We start from the raw sequence: 14894 nt of genomic DNA, 5'->3' as shown, positions 1-14894 counted from the left end.
AGTTCTTTGTGAATGTGAGTATTGAGTACATTTACGGTATCGTATACGAACATACCTCCATTAAAATTTTAAATCATTAATGAAATCACCATAACAGTAAATGTATATCTAAGAAGAATTCCCTTTAAAATATTTTTATTTTGCTTTTTCTAAAAAGTTATGTACAATAAATTTTTTAACAATAAAGCAAAAAAAAAAGAAAAAAAAAATATTTTTGGCACATTCTTTCATAAAATAATGATAACGTGCTGATACATAAGAATTAGCTTTACATACAGTATGTATAATTATGTATATTATTCTCTTTTTATAATAGAAAAATAATTTATAGTAAATAGATACTATGCATAGCCTTTTTGGTGTTGGTATATTGTTCTAATTATGATTTATGTGGTGTGATAATTGAACAATATCTCATATGTATATAAAAAAAAAATTATAATTTACTTATTTGCTTTTATATTGCTTTTTCTGGTCCGGACCAATATTATTAGGGTCTTATATAATAACATCATTTAATATATTAATTATATAGATGTGCAATTTTTATAATTTGGGTATATTGTTAATAAATTTTAATAATTAAATATACTTCGAATATATATACTTGTATACTCTAATAAAATTTATGTAAAAAATATTGCCTATCATAAAAAGAATTAAATTATGAAAATATAAAAAAAATAATAAATCCGAAGTATATTTTCACAATAAAATTCAAATGTTAAAGCTTAATATAGTTTTCCTATAGAAAATTACGTAACTTCTGCACATTTTGCACATAAGTGTGTATGTATATGAATTTTAGGTAGAATAATGACCATTAAAGATTGAATGTCATGTTTGGAGAAACGCGAATTATATATAGAAAAAATGGTTAATAATTATTTAAAATTGAAATTCATGGAAAATCATTAAAATGAAATTAAAAAACCAAATGCAAATATAGTTTTTCTGTTTGTTTAAGCATTCAATTAGAATATTTAATCAATTTTAAGCGTAAATCAAAATTGTTTTTGGTTTTATTAAAGAATTTTTTGGTTGTGTAGGAAAAATTTTTTTATTTTTTCTTTTGAAAAACTCTACAACTCTACTAGATTTCTAAAACAAATTGAGCATTTCGGAATAAGAGTAAATTACCATTACGAATACTGAATTAAAACTACTTTTTTTATACGATTTTTAGATAAAATTCTGAATTACTTAAAAATGCACGGGTAAACGTAAATTTTATTTTAAAATTAAATTTAAGCATGAAATAAAAACATTTCCTTATATTTTTATTTCAAAAAATTTAAAAATTTTTCTGTATTCGGAATTTTATTGAAATAATTTTTATCCATTTTAAGAAAACCACGAAAGTAAGTACGATTAACTAAGTTTTCTCACTGTAAACTATGATTTACGTTAACTGATTGATCTTTTTGTACACATACATATATTTACTATTTTACTTATTGAATGTAATTTTACATTTTTAGTGTCTTTCATATTACATAATTAATTAACAAAATATAAGGCAAAAAAAGAAAACAAAATAAAAACATAAAAGAAAATATTTCAAAATTTTTAATGACACTTTGTACTTTAGCATTAATCTGTCATTTTTTCCGCAAATAATGACATAAATATTAACTTCATACTTGATTTAAGATTTTAGCAAGTATAATTTACTAAGTACACATATAAATATACAAATTTACAAATTAATGTATGTGAACTTGTTTAAGTAATTACTTGCATACAAAAATTTATTTTGTTTTATTTTAATATCATAGCCATTAAAGATCTTTAAAATAATGAGAGTTAAGAAATTAAAAAATAAATTAATTTACTAAGTTAATGCTATTTACATTTTTATTTATCTTTTCTGACAAACAGGGTGTTCAGTTTTCATAACAAGATGTGATCAAATTGTTAGACGGAATTTTAAAAATAATAAAAATAAAACAATACACATACTTATAACAACAACCATTGAATAATATAAAATATAATACATGTAGTTCAGCCTTTTTCGTAGGAATCACAATGAGCTTAAATAAAAGTAACCCTTTATTCAGGTACCTCTTTATCAAGGATTAAACATATAAGACCGAATTTGGTTGGCGGAATCACAATGAGCTCAAATAAAAGTAACCCTTTATTCAGGTACATCTTTATCAAGGATTAACCATATAAAAATCTTTTCGGTAAAATATTTTATAAATAAATTCGGAATCATTCCGTAATGCAAGTTAATGTAATTTGATTCTAAAAAATTTACTAATTTTTATTCTAAGACGAGATGGGATAAGAATTTAAATGTATTTTAAAAAATTATATATTATTGTTCGATATCAACATATAATAACAGAATTACCAACTTATTGAGAGTCAATAAGATTTATATAAATATCCATTACGTACACAAATCAAAATTAATCAGTACTCATTAATTGATTTGTGCTCACAATTAACAATGGCTATCAATGACAATCCTCAAATTACGATTTCAAATTATTACCTCTGAAGCCAACTATTTTAAATTAATTGACTAAAAAAAACAATGAAAAATCAATTAATTTAATCGAAATCGTAAACGCAATTCAAAGTTTAATTCACCTTATAAAATAAATTTTATTACTAAATTGAAAATTAAGTATTCCAAAATTTTATTCTCTATTAGATTTTACTCACAAAGAATTCGACTGTTACAACATTATCTCCAAATTTATTTATCATTGTCAATTGTACGGTCTCTTGTTACAGGTATTTAAAGACCTTGTATAAGAAAAAATATTTAAAAAAAGAAAAAAACTTACTTTACAACATTCAAATTATAAAAAAAAATGTTTTTTTTTTTCATCATAAACCTACACCTTTCATAATATGCAATAAATTTTTTTTAAAAAACATTAACAAATAATTTTTATTAAAAGAAAAACAAAAACAAAATACTTTTAAATCATATCAGATGTATAATGAAGGTAAACCAGTAATTAACTAGTGCAACTATTAAAATATATATGTATATAAATAATTATAAATATAGTGGTATACGGCAACTCTATATACCGGCAACCGGTACTATAAAGAAAACAATATGAATAAAATGTAAAACAGTTCAATTTTTTTTTATTTTACTTTTTTTAAAAATTCAATTATTGAGGTAAATATTTAAGTATTAATTTTAAAATGTAATTTGAATTTTTAATATTGGTATACTGTTGCCAGTATTGATATTTGGGTAAAGTTTAATAGAAATTATATTTTAAAGGGAAAATAGAGCGATAACGCAGTCAACAATGAATTGCAAATAGATTTTAGGGGCACCCAGCATTTGGACAAAATCAAATTTCAAAGAAAATTAAATAATCACTGGTACACCCTTATAGAAATTAGTCCTGTAGAGTGTGTGCGAAAAAATGAGGATATGGAAATGTAATTTCATCCGCATGTTTATAACAACAAGAAATTTTTGTTCATTAAAAATATTGTTATTTAAAAATATGCAAAAATATGTAATTTATTCGAACCACGTTATATGTTATACGAACTGTAAGCATATACATATGTATACTCGTATATGAAAATCTAGCATGCTTCGAATTACTAAGCGTTATGTAAGAAGATCTATACTTAATACGTAAGTTATATGAAAGTAGGTTAAATATTTTAAATATTTAAAGTGATTTGTTTGAAATTTAATAAAATAAATAAACTTCAAATAATATTTCTAATGCAATTACTTTTAATTAAATTTTAAAAATTGAAGGAAACACTTACATAATTACCAAAATCTTTTTATTTTAAAATCGGTTTTAATAAAAAAAGTTTTGGTCTTAACTTGTTTCATACTCGTATATCATAATCTTAATTAAATTGATAAAAAATAAGATAAAAATTTCAGCCTTTCAATTAAAACTAAATCGCGTGTTGATTTGAAAATAGTTAAAATAATTATTTTAATTGTAGGGAATTCTTCTATAGAATGTAGAATTATGTTTAACTACTTATATGAAAAAAAAACCATAATTATTACGAATTATTAAGGAACTCTAATTTTGTTCTTAAAATATTTCCGGGAATTTCAATTGCACCTTATTAAACAAAAAAAATACAAATCTTAGTTAATTTCCTATATTTGTTTTATAATATACCTCTAAAATCTACAGCGTCTCCCTTTTCTGCTTTATAAATTTAAAGTAAATTTTTTAAGTATACACTTTAGTATATATACATATATGTTTTTAACTACTCTTATTAATCTAAAAAAATATTTGTAAAAGATATAAAGAAAAAGTTTTTTCCTACACTTATTTCAAATTTTAGGAAATTTTTTAAACTATAATAACAAGAAAGTTCCGAAAATTCCAAATTTAGTGTAAGTAGAGAACAAGTTTCTACAACCCGATTTTTTCAACAAGTTTATTTGAATGAAAATTGATCATGAAAAAAAAGTGCAGGAGCCGACAAATTCCGAAAGTTCATCACTCGATATCGACCTAGTTAAAATAAGGTAAAAAAACCAAGGCACCTCCAGATTCAAAATTCCACGAAATATTTGCGCATGATTATGAATAAGAGGGAACTATATTTTTGTTAAAAATTGTATACTTAATGATCTAAAAAAAAATTACATTTATTTTATAGAAATGGTATTTTTATTTTAAAATAAAAACTGAATAATTTTCTTTCGTTATAAATGTAGAAATGAAATATAGCCTGAAATTGTCAACACTGCGAAACCTATATCGTAACAAATAAACAAATAACTGACAAAATATTTCCTTAATAAAATAAGTTATTACCCGAAGCAAAAGCTATAGTCTAATTATAGAATAGGCTAACTACAACATAAAATAAATATTTAATATTTATCGTGATATTTTAACAAGTAAAAAATTTAAAAAAAAAATTGTAAAAATGTCAACAACACCAAATCTCATAAAATTGAAATAGTTTCGCTTATAAAACTTTTGAGAAATACTTAGTTTTATAAATAGAGCATAAAATAGTTTTTATTTTTAATTTTATACAATTTTAATATCGTAATAATTTGTAAATTTTAATGGAATATTGTAGTTTTTTTAATAACCAGTTTTATTATTTTTCTTTACTTAAAAACTTTATTTTCTATTAAGAAATAAAAATTTTGTTACTTATGTTGCAATTTTATTAATTTAAAAAATCTGGTATAAGTAATTAGATAATTTCTATAATTGAGGGTTCCTTAACTGTTTTTTATCTCATTGTCATTATTTGCAAATATTTCACAGTAATTGACCTTTCATCATCTAAAAATTTACAAATAAATTTGCATTATTTTTTAAAAATTTGCTAATTTAATCATACTGAGTTTGAAATTATTACAACTTAAATCAAAAATAAAATTTTCATTAGAAAAAGACTTGCCACTATTCAAACAATTTTAATTCAAATGTTGTTTTATTGATTATATATTTAAATTTGTAAAATTTGATTAACTAAGAGTTCTTAAATTGAATTTATTTATGTAGATTCGTTTAAAAACTGTTGTTGTTGTATTAAAAATTGGCGTTTAGAATTTGTAACATAAAATGACAAAATCTTTAGCATTGCCGATTATTTTGCTTTATAATTTTTCAGTCAACCAGTTTTTTTTTTGTTGAAAGATATTGGAAATTCTAATATACTTATTTCTAATATAAAACAATATTTTATATTACAAATCAATTGAAATTTTGATTGTATCATTTAAAAAAAGCCCCTTTTTTTTCTTTTTTGCTTTTTTTTTCTGCATGGAAATAACGCCATATAAAAACGGCGAATAACTTTCAAATAACGTCTGATTGACAGCACATAATTTATAATTCACTTCTATTTTTAATTCTATCTTAATCTTAGAATATACATAAATATATTCAATCGATTTTTAAAACCGGTTTTAATGTACCCCACTAACTTACAATACAAATTTAGTTATTTAATTATAATAAAAAAAAACAAAAACCAAATAATCAAAACTGAAATTAGTAGTTAATCAAAAAGCTTGTATGAACACACTTATATTATACTTTTTTATAGGCAGAGTAACAAAAAAATTAAATGAAAAAGAATTGAATTGAAATTCTTAAAAAAAACACACATACTTAGATACATTATACTATTCATATACACATATACCTACATATATACACAGAGCCAGTAAGATGAGTTAAAGACTTTGTGAACTTATTTTTTTTATTTGAGAAATGGTTGAACAAAAATTCTAAAACTGGATTTGCATTCTACATTAATATGGTTCATTCTTAACACTTATAAGAGGTCAATAATAATAAAAAAAAAGAATATGTAACTAAATTAATATGAAAAATTAATAAGGTAATGTGATACAAAACTATTATATAATATAACAAGTTAGACATAATTGAAGATTTCATTTGGAATGAATAACAATTATAATTTAATTAATTTTTTGTAACAATTTTAAAATTATATTGAAGAAACTACTTATGTATGTATATCAGACGAAAATTAAAATTTTTGATTTTATGTTGACAGTGTCGTCCGTAACAACAATAGATGTTAATTTAAAGAGAATCTGAAATTCTTAGGAAACTGCTTAAGTAAATAAATTAATTTTCCCGAAATATTTCCCGAACGGTGCGATATGTCATTTTTATATAAAATGGATTTAGGTCAATTTCAAAATAAATTACCCCACTAATATTTTCTGACGGAAACTCCAAATATTAGTGACACTATATAATGTACAACATAATATTATACTCGCAGCACATAATTAATAATTAAATGTATATATCATATTTTAAATTTCGAAAGCAAATGACAATCTAGAAATTTTCACACCTGAATTGCAATTAAATAAGAATTAATCAGTTGTAAATTTTTAGTATAAAAATAGAATAGAATTCTTTAAGCAAAATGTGTATTTTTAACTCTTTGACATAATAAACACCATATGTTGCATAATATGTTTATTGAGGTGAGAGGACTGAAAATATTTAAAAAAAGTAAAGTTCATTATCATTAAAAATAAAGAAGTCTTTATTTCGTATAATGTTGTTGTTATTTGTTTCAACCATATAAGTCAATAAACCTGGCTGAAATAAGTTCTTTAGAGTACTTAATACAATATAAAAATTTAAAGAATGTATATTTAGAGACGAATGTAATAAATATGTAATCAGATATATGTAGTGTCCCAAGCCAAACAAAATAAAAATCTAATTTTCTTTAAAATTCTTGTTGAAATTTAGATGTTATACAAATATTACAAGTATTTTACAATGAGAATGAGAAAATTTTGTCGTTCCATTTTAATCAATTGGGGTTAATATAGGAGTAGGTACTAAAAAATTTTTAGTAAAATTACTTCAAACACATTAATAGAATCTTAAAAGTTTAAGTTAAGCAACTTTAATTCTTTCACTAAAATCTTAAATTAAAATGATAAAATATACTTAAGGCAATTTTTTAAATAAGTAATAAGTACTTATACGTATGTAATATATATATAAATTCTGTATAATTAAGCAATCAATTTAAACTTACAGGCCAATTTTTAAATGTAGCTAATCTATGATGTTCAAGTCTTAAATCAAGTGAATTTGGATTTGAATTAATTTGTGATTGCTGTCTTCGTAATTGATGTCGTTGTTCTTCATCATGCGTTATAGTGTTATCATTTGATGAACTAGTAGTACTAACATTATTAAAACTCTTACCAGGCATAATATTATTTGTGCTTGAATTAACAATATTAGATGATGATGATGCTATTGTCATATTACCTTCAGCATTTTCAGACGTTGTACTAGAACTTGCATTCTCACTATTTGAAATATTATTCATTTCACTAATTCTATCATTTTCTAATGGAATATTACCACAGCCCTTTCGATTTGTTATAAATTGGCAAAATGGATCTGCGTCCATATGACGTTCCATTATCTAAAAATGTTAAAAAATAGATATAAATGTAAATAGAAATAAAATAAAGAATTATTTTTAAATTTATAAAAAATAAAATATAAAAGCGTTTAAAAATATAAAATTTAATTTTACTTTATTTGCCTTCCATTTTTAGAAATTTATTGAACAATATTCTCTTTTTTTTTAAATATGTGGGTTTCTTGTATTTATAATTATTTTTTTAATTTAGAAATATATTTATATACTTACTTATATATATATATATATATATTAATGTTAAATGTGAGATAAAGTGTCCATGGTTGACACCAAAAAATATGGTTGACTTGTAAAATATTACCCTTTTGAAATATGCTCTTATGTACTAAAAACTTCTGCTAGTGTATGCCTAAAAAGTCATCACTTTACAATATTAATTATTAGGAAATAACTCCTTTTTTAAATTTTATTATTTCCGTATAACATCAAATCAGTTATTTCAGTCAGATTTAATTTTATAAATCTGTTATTAGGTAATATTATGGCTGGTAAACATTTGTAATTTCCTTTTCATATTTCAATCAATCAATTTAACATAAATCAGAAAAAACTGAGAACTACGAGTATACATATAAATGAACTTCAACTTAAGTAAAGCTTTATATTAGGCCTGTAAATTATGAAGTAATGTACGTTATAAAAGCCTCCCATACATGTATATACGCTATTATCGTTATCACGCAAACAGTGAATTCTAATGAATTCTAATGAAAACCTTAAAAATATTAATGTTTTGATTCTGTGTTCCGTTTTTACATCTTAATTTAAATTTTGTTTGATTTGTAAGTGTCCAATGATTTATGGCCAACCAATATCAAGTATAAGGAGTTCTAATAAATTTCTCTTTGTTCTAAATCGAAGAATTTCATTTGTAAATTACGAATAAGTACTGATTAAATTTTTTATTGAAAAAAAATTTTGGCTTTGAAAATCCGATTATGAAATTTCTTACTTGTAGCAACTCCTAAAATTAAAGATATTTGAAAATATTTTTTTTAAAATTATATTAAAAATTACTCTTTTAAAATTATGATAGAGATGGTTTCCTTTATAAAATTCTTAACAAGCAAGGTATAGAATTTTATTTCCTTAACAAATAATTGCAGATTCTTACAATTTCTTTATTTATGGATGTATAAATTTTCTAACCTTTACAGAACTTACTTCCGATTTTATGTTTTCTTAAATTTAATTAAATTTTTTTCCTACTTATTTGTTTTTACTTTCCTATTAAAAATTCTTGAATTACTTAACATAGCCTTCTAGAATTTTGAAAATTGGAAGTTTCGAATTTACATACATATATTTTATTAAAATCTTTGAAATTTTAAATTTTATTACACTGATTATTTTTAAATTAATTAAAACGTTTTTTAAAAATTAAAAAAATTAGAAAGGCAAAAATTTTTTGACATAGAACATTTTAAAATATTTTTGAGAGCTAAAATATTATAAATATAATAAAAGCACTGGCCAAGTTAGTGTGATAAATAACTTCAATGTAAAGAAAGAAGACTGTTCTTAGAATCGCTAAACTGTAAATATGGAAAAGACCCTAATAATTCTCAATTAATCAAAAGAGTGGCAAAAGTTATTAATACAGGGGGGAAATTCGAGGGACGAAATTATAAGTACAGTAAACTTAACAACTCTTTGAAGTAGCAAAGAAATCCTAAGCGAGTGTACCTATAACGTCATAGCAAAAAATAGCACTACGTTACCTTGAATCTTTTTCTATATTGCCCTTTTATCACTATTTGTTGAAGAGACCAGCACTATTATTACCACTAAAAAATAATACTGGTAATAATAATGCTGGTCTGCTCAATAATAGTGTTCTAAACCACATTGGTTTCCTTAATTGCAAGTTAGGAAGAGTAGTTGACCGAGGGTTATTTTATCTATAATGTTGATCATAAGAGGAATTAATTAAAGTACGTACATAAAAGTACCGATTTTTTTTATAATCATACAAAGAGCAACTATAAATGAAATGATTCATTCGCTTTTAATGATTAAAACTCTGTTTAACCAGCTGCATTATTATTAATCTTACCTAGAATATATAAATTGATTGCCGGTTTATTTGATATGGTGTAGAAGATTGAAATATTTACAATAAATAAGTATACAATTTACAGACATTTACTCTATATATAAATACTAGCATTATTACTGTCTAAAAAATTTTGATGGGGTCTAATACGATACGACTATAAGCATAATATACTATTTCTATTTTTAATTAACTAAAAATTCAAAGAAACAAGAGGACAAAATAGAAATAATCAACTATCTACATGCACTACATATACCTAACTACTGTTAAAAATAATTTGTTAACAATTTTATTCTAATTAAAATAAATACACGTCGGTCGCTTCAAGTAAATTGAATGATTTATTTATTAGACATCATATTAAGTAGTTTCCATATAAGTACTTACAAATAATATTGCAGAATACATACCATAAATTTTGGATTAGAAATTTGCATAAAGCCCTCTTCACTTAAAAATTTACAGAAAGTTTAAATATTCAAAAATTAGTTAAAATTAGTAGGTATACAAAAAATTATTCGTGTTAATTTAAGCATAAAGTATTTTCAAGGACATTTCTATAATATTTACTACACATTTAAGTACAAAACTAATTTTTGTTTCTTTTTTTTAAATATGGAAATAGTAAAACAATAATGACAATATTTTGGCTTTCATATCTCTACTGGAAAAAATGTATTTGTGTATATAAATTTGCTTTTTCGTTTTGAATGTTAATATAGAAATGTATAAGGTGTAAATGGCTAGGTTGTCAAATGACATAAAACTATTGTTAAGTGTTCTAATTCGAAGTATATGCTGTCTTATTTTTTTAAATATCGTTAACTAAGTTTAAAACAGAATGAAACTAAGTTAAATAAATTTTCAAAATGTTATGCACATTTTTCTCTTCAAATAACAATAGATTGACCTAAATTTTATAAACATACATATTTCATCAAATACTTTAATATACTTAAGAGGAACTATAATGTAATTACAATTAAAATATATAATTAAAATGCATGTGTAACTATTCTTCTCTCTTACACACATTCAAGTTGAACAAGTATACCGTTTTTAATTTTAATGAAAATAATCTAGATTTATTCATCGTTTCAAGAGATTGATTTCAGAAAAAAAAACCATCTGATAATCGCAGAAGATATTCACAATACTTACTTTAGTACTTATATGTTTGTTGCAATTTATAAAAAAAAAAATTGGCAAATTCTAGTGCTGCCTTGAAATTTTTTTATTGTCACACGTGTTGTTATATATTACGTTTTTTTTTTTTTATATTCTAGACAATTCAAATTGTCTTATCTAGTTTTGTAAATAAAAATATCAAATTGAGGGAATTTTTTGTACAGTTTTCATACAAATAAGTACTTCATTTTCAATTTCAACTCACAGAAAGTACTACATATTTCTTATGGTTAAATTTCAAATAGTTTATTTGACGAAATATGAAGCAATTACAATTACTCGTAAGTATATAAACAATATATCTTACAGTTTGGCAGGTCAACTCAATTTATCCTCGCTTTACTTATATTAAAAAGGTCAAATGGTGTCCTAAAATTAAAGTTGATTTTAATTAGTTAACTTTTATTTAAATTTTTTTATGACACGAAATACCTAAATGAATATGCGAATATGGTGTTCTATAAAGACAATCGCAATTTAATTACGAATAAATAATTTAATATGAATAATATATCTAAAATGAAAATCTTAAATTACTCATAAAATTAAGTAAGTATCTACATACCCTACCTTGAAATATAAGTAATATAAATTTATTGAGTAAGTGAGTACATGTTGTATATCTATGTATTAACACCTTATTTGCAATATTGGCAACAAACAATCGTGAGGAACAGACGCATGTCGCTTATCGTAAATTGATTGATTTAGAACAACACAATTTTTAAAATTATCTATTTTCGGGGTTTAATATTAAATAACCCTTGCACTTCAAACAGTATGAAGGCAACTAACATCATTTCTGTACTGTTATAAATAAGTAAGTAGGCAAGTACTTTTATAAATTTTATTACGCCTCTCCGACAATCAGATACATTAAATACAACAACAAAATCGAGAAATTAAAAACTTTGATAGCACTACAAGAAGTATCAAAAGCAATAGTACATTTTGCATTTAAATAGCAAACATATTTTATTAAAAGTGTATGCGTCCTAAGTAATTCAATAGCAACATCGTCTACAAGATACAATTACTCACTAAAATAAGTATTTTATTTCAACATTCAACATAATAATGTTTTATACTTAAATACCTACTAACCTACCTATGTAAATACTTAATTGAAAACAATAATTATAAATTTTAAAACAAAGCAATTACAGACATTATCTAGATCTGAACATCAGATTTTTTGGTTATGTAATTTCCCGCAAGTTTTAAACAAGTAAGTATAGGTTTTTTAAACTTTAGCAACATAAAAAAGCACAACGAAAATTGTTTTTACGATTACCAAGATTAATGACAATAATATTTTGCATTTTAACATTTTTACTTTAAAATTTAATTACTTTACAAAAAATAATGCTAAATACATCTTTGGTTATACATTTTACATGCAAATTTGATTAATAATTATGTAGAATTTAAATACATTACAAGTAAATAATGTAGAAATTTTTAGTTCTTAATTTAAGTAAATAAGTCATAATTCTAATGCATGTTATAGAATTTAAATATAAATAAAGTTAACATAATATGAAGGAATTTTTTAAAGAGAAGAATAATTTATAATTTGTTATAAATCTCAACTTCAACTAGCGCCAATTACAAATTGAGAAAATGGGTCACTTATATTATGTAAATATTTATTTATAACATATTAGAACTTGAGCAGGAATTAAATTGGCATTTCAGTCAAATCTAAGTACTTGGCATTAATTACTTCAAAAATTAATTTATTAAATAGAAAAATTAGTAAGTAGATTCTAATAGATTACAAGCTATGTCCAATCGACTTTGCCTCACAGTATTTCAGAATTTAATGACAATTTGTAATAAAAAGTATCTTGTACCTCTATTAAATATGTAAAATATCTACTCTTAAGAAAGATTTTTTAATTTTGGGTGGGTATCTACCTAAATACTTAGATAGGTGTTGTACTTGTTTTCTTATTTAATAAAAATTCACGCAATGAATTATTAGTGAATACCATACATATTATTTTTGGTGTAGGTTGATAAAATAGCTACTAAATATATATGTACGTATGTCTACAGTAATTAATCATAAATTAACTTAAAATATTTAAATAAGAATATATTTTTAATAATTGTACCTGATCATTTGGTTGCCAATCAGATATTGTTATATGACACCAATTACATTGAGTTTCCATATAAAATCCTGTACTATAAAAGCCACATTTTGCAAGCTCATTTGGATTTACAATATTTGGACATGGCCATAATTGAAAAGATTTTAAACGATTCTTTTCATAATTATAATTATCTGCTACTGATGTTGTTGAAGATGTTGCAGCCATTTTAAAAATTTATTAAAAAAAAAATTTTATGAAGATTCTTTTTCTTAACAGTTAAATATATAGCTATAGTCTATAATACTTTGAATATGAAGTAAACAAATTGAAATAAAACGAAATAGAAAGTAAATGGGAAGGTACACGGTTATTTATTACACACGATTTTCAACTTGTTTGTTTTCTACTGTTTTTCTATGTTTGAGTTATTTTGGTTTTTGTTTTTTTATTTTTTTTTTTTGAGTAAACAAAAATGAAATGATTTAATATGTTTTTATCTGATATTATCTAATAACTTTATTTTGTTATCACAAGTTCTTTTATTTTTTTTTTTTTGTTGTAAAATTGAAAAAAAGTTTTGTTTTCTTAATCGTAAAAAATAAATGAGTTTGAATATTTTTCAATTCCTGTGTACATTTGAGATTCAAATAGGATGTTTTGCTTTAAGGATATAAAGAAAAAATCTCACATTCATGGATACATAATAATTATTGTACGTTGACCTGATTTTTTCAATTTTGTATATTATTTTTCCCGTTTTTTTATTATTTTCTGATTTATTTGACTTTTCTTTTTTTTTTTAAGTTTATTTATACATATTTTACTTTTATATAATTTTTATTTTTAAAATTTAATTTCATAATTTTCTTTTAACGAAACCATAGAAATTTTAATAGAAATTCAATTTTGGAACAACTATTTAAAAACTTATTAAAGTGAAGTATTTAACATTTTCTAAATTATATTATTTTTCGCAATAAATATATTTTTTGGAATAATAATTTAATGCTAAGAATAAGTTTTGCGTCACACCTTCTAATTTCACTATTCAATCCACATCTTATATGCTTCTTTTTAATTCACAATATAAATTAATTTTTAGTATACACAACAGCAACTTTTTTTATATATTTAAAATTTATTTTAAAAACTAAGCATTCCGAAAATTGTTATTAGCCTCTAGTTTCCAAATAAAAAAAATAAGAAGTATGAAAAATTATTAAAATAAAAACCGACACGATAAAATTCTTTCTAATCAAGCAACTGTCAAACGTCAACTAATGAGAAAAAAAGGTGAACGAGAAAATGAAAACTCAAATCTGAAGTGAACAACAAAAATTTTTATTTTTATGTCAAACAGACGTCAAATAAAAAAAAAATATAGAAGTGCAGGGATGCCACATCAAAATTGTATTGCTGGAGTATTTTTGTAGAAATAATAAAACGAATTGCAAAATGTCTTAAAAATTATGTTAAATTATTTTTAGTGGTTAATCACAACAGACGCGGTGCGGTATACATCTTAAAATTTCTAAAGAAAAAAAATTGTTTTTTTTTTTGTATTTAAATGTACTCCACCAAAATTT

The 14894-nt window shown here is 22.7% G+C and overlaps 1 protein-coding gene across 1 annotated transcript in view; it reads right to left on the bottom strand.

Moving 5' to 3' along the window:
- LOC129606222 (death-associated inhibitor of apoptosis 2) overlaps positions 1-14563 on the bottom strand; it is a 30593-nt gene extending 16030 nt beyond the window's left edge. The window contains exons 1-2 of the mRNA XM_055516403.1: positions 13327-14563; positions 7540-7938 (exon numbers count right to left, since the gene is read on the bottom strand). Of these exons, the coding sequence (XP_055372378.1) occupies positions 7540-7938; positions 13327-13533 (606 nt within the window). The 5' untranslated portion in view covers positions 13534-14563. The remainder of the gene's footprint in view (positions 1-7539; positions 7939-13326) is intronic.
- Positions 14564-14894: the final 331 nt, after the last annotated feature.

This window comes from Condylostylus longicornis, unplaced genomic scaffold (genome assembly GCF_029603195.1).
Source record: "Condylostylus longicornis isolate FDR11 unplaced genomic scaffold, ASM2960319v2 ptg000018l, whole genome shotgun sequence".
In the NCBI taxonomy this organism is placed as follows: domain Eukaryota; kingdom Metazoa; phylum Arthropoda; class Insecta; order Diptera; family Dolichopodidae; genus Condylostylus; species Condylostylus longicornis.
This window is presented reverse-complemented; position numbering and strand designations above follow the sequence as displayed.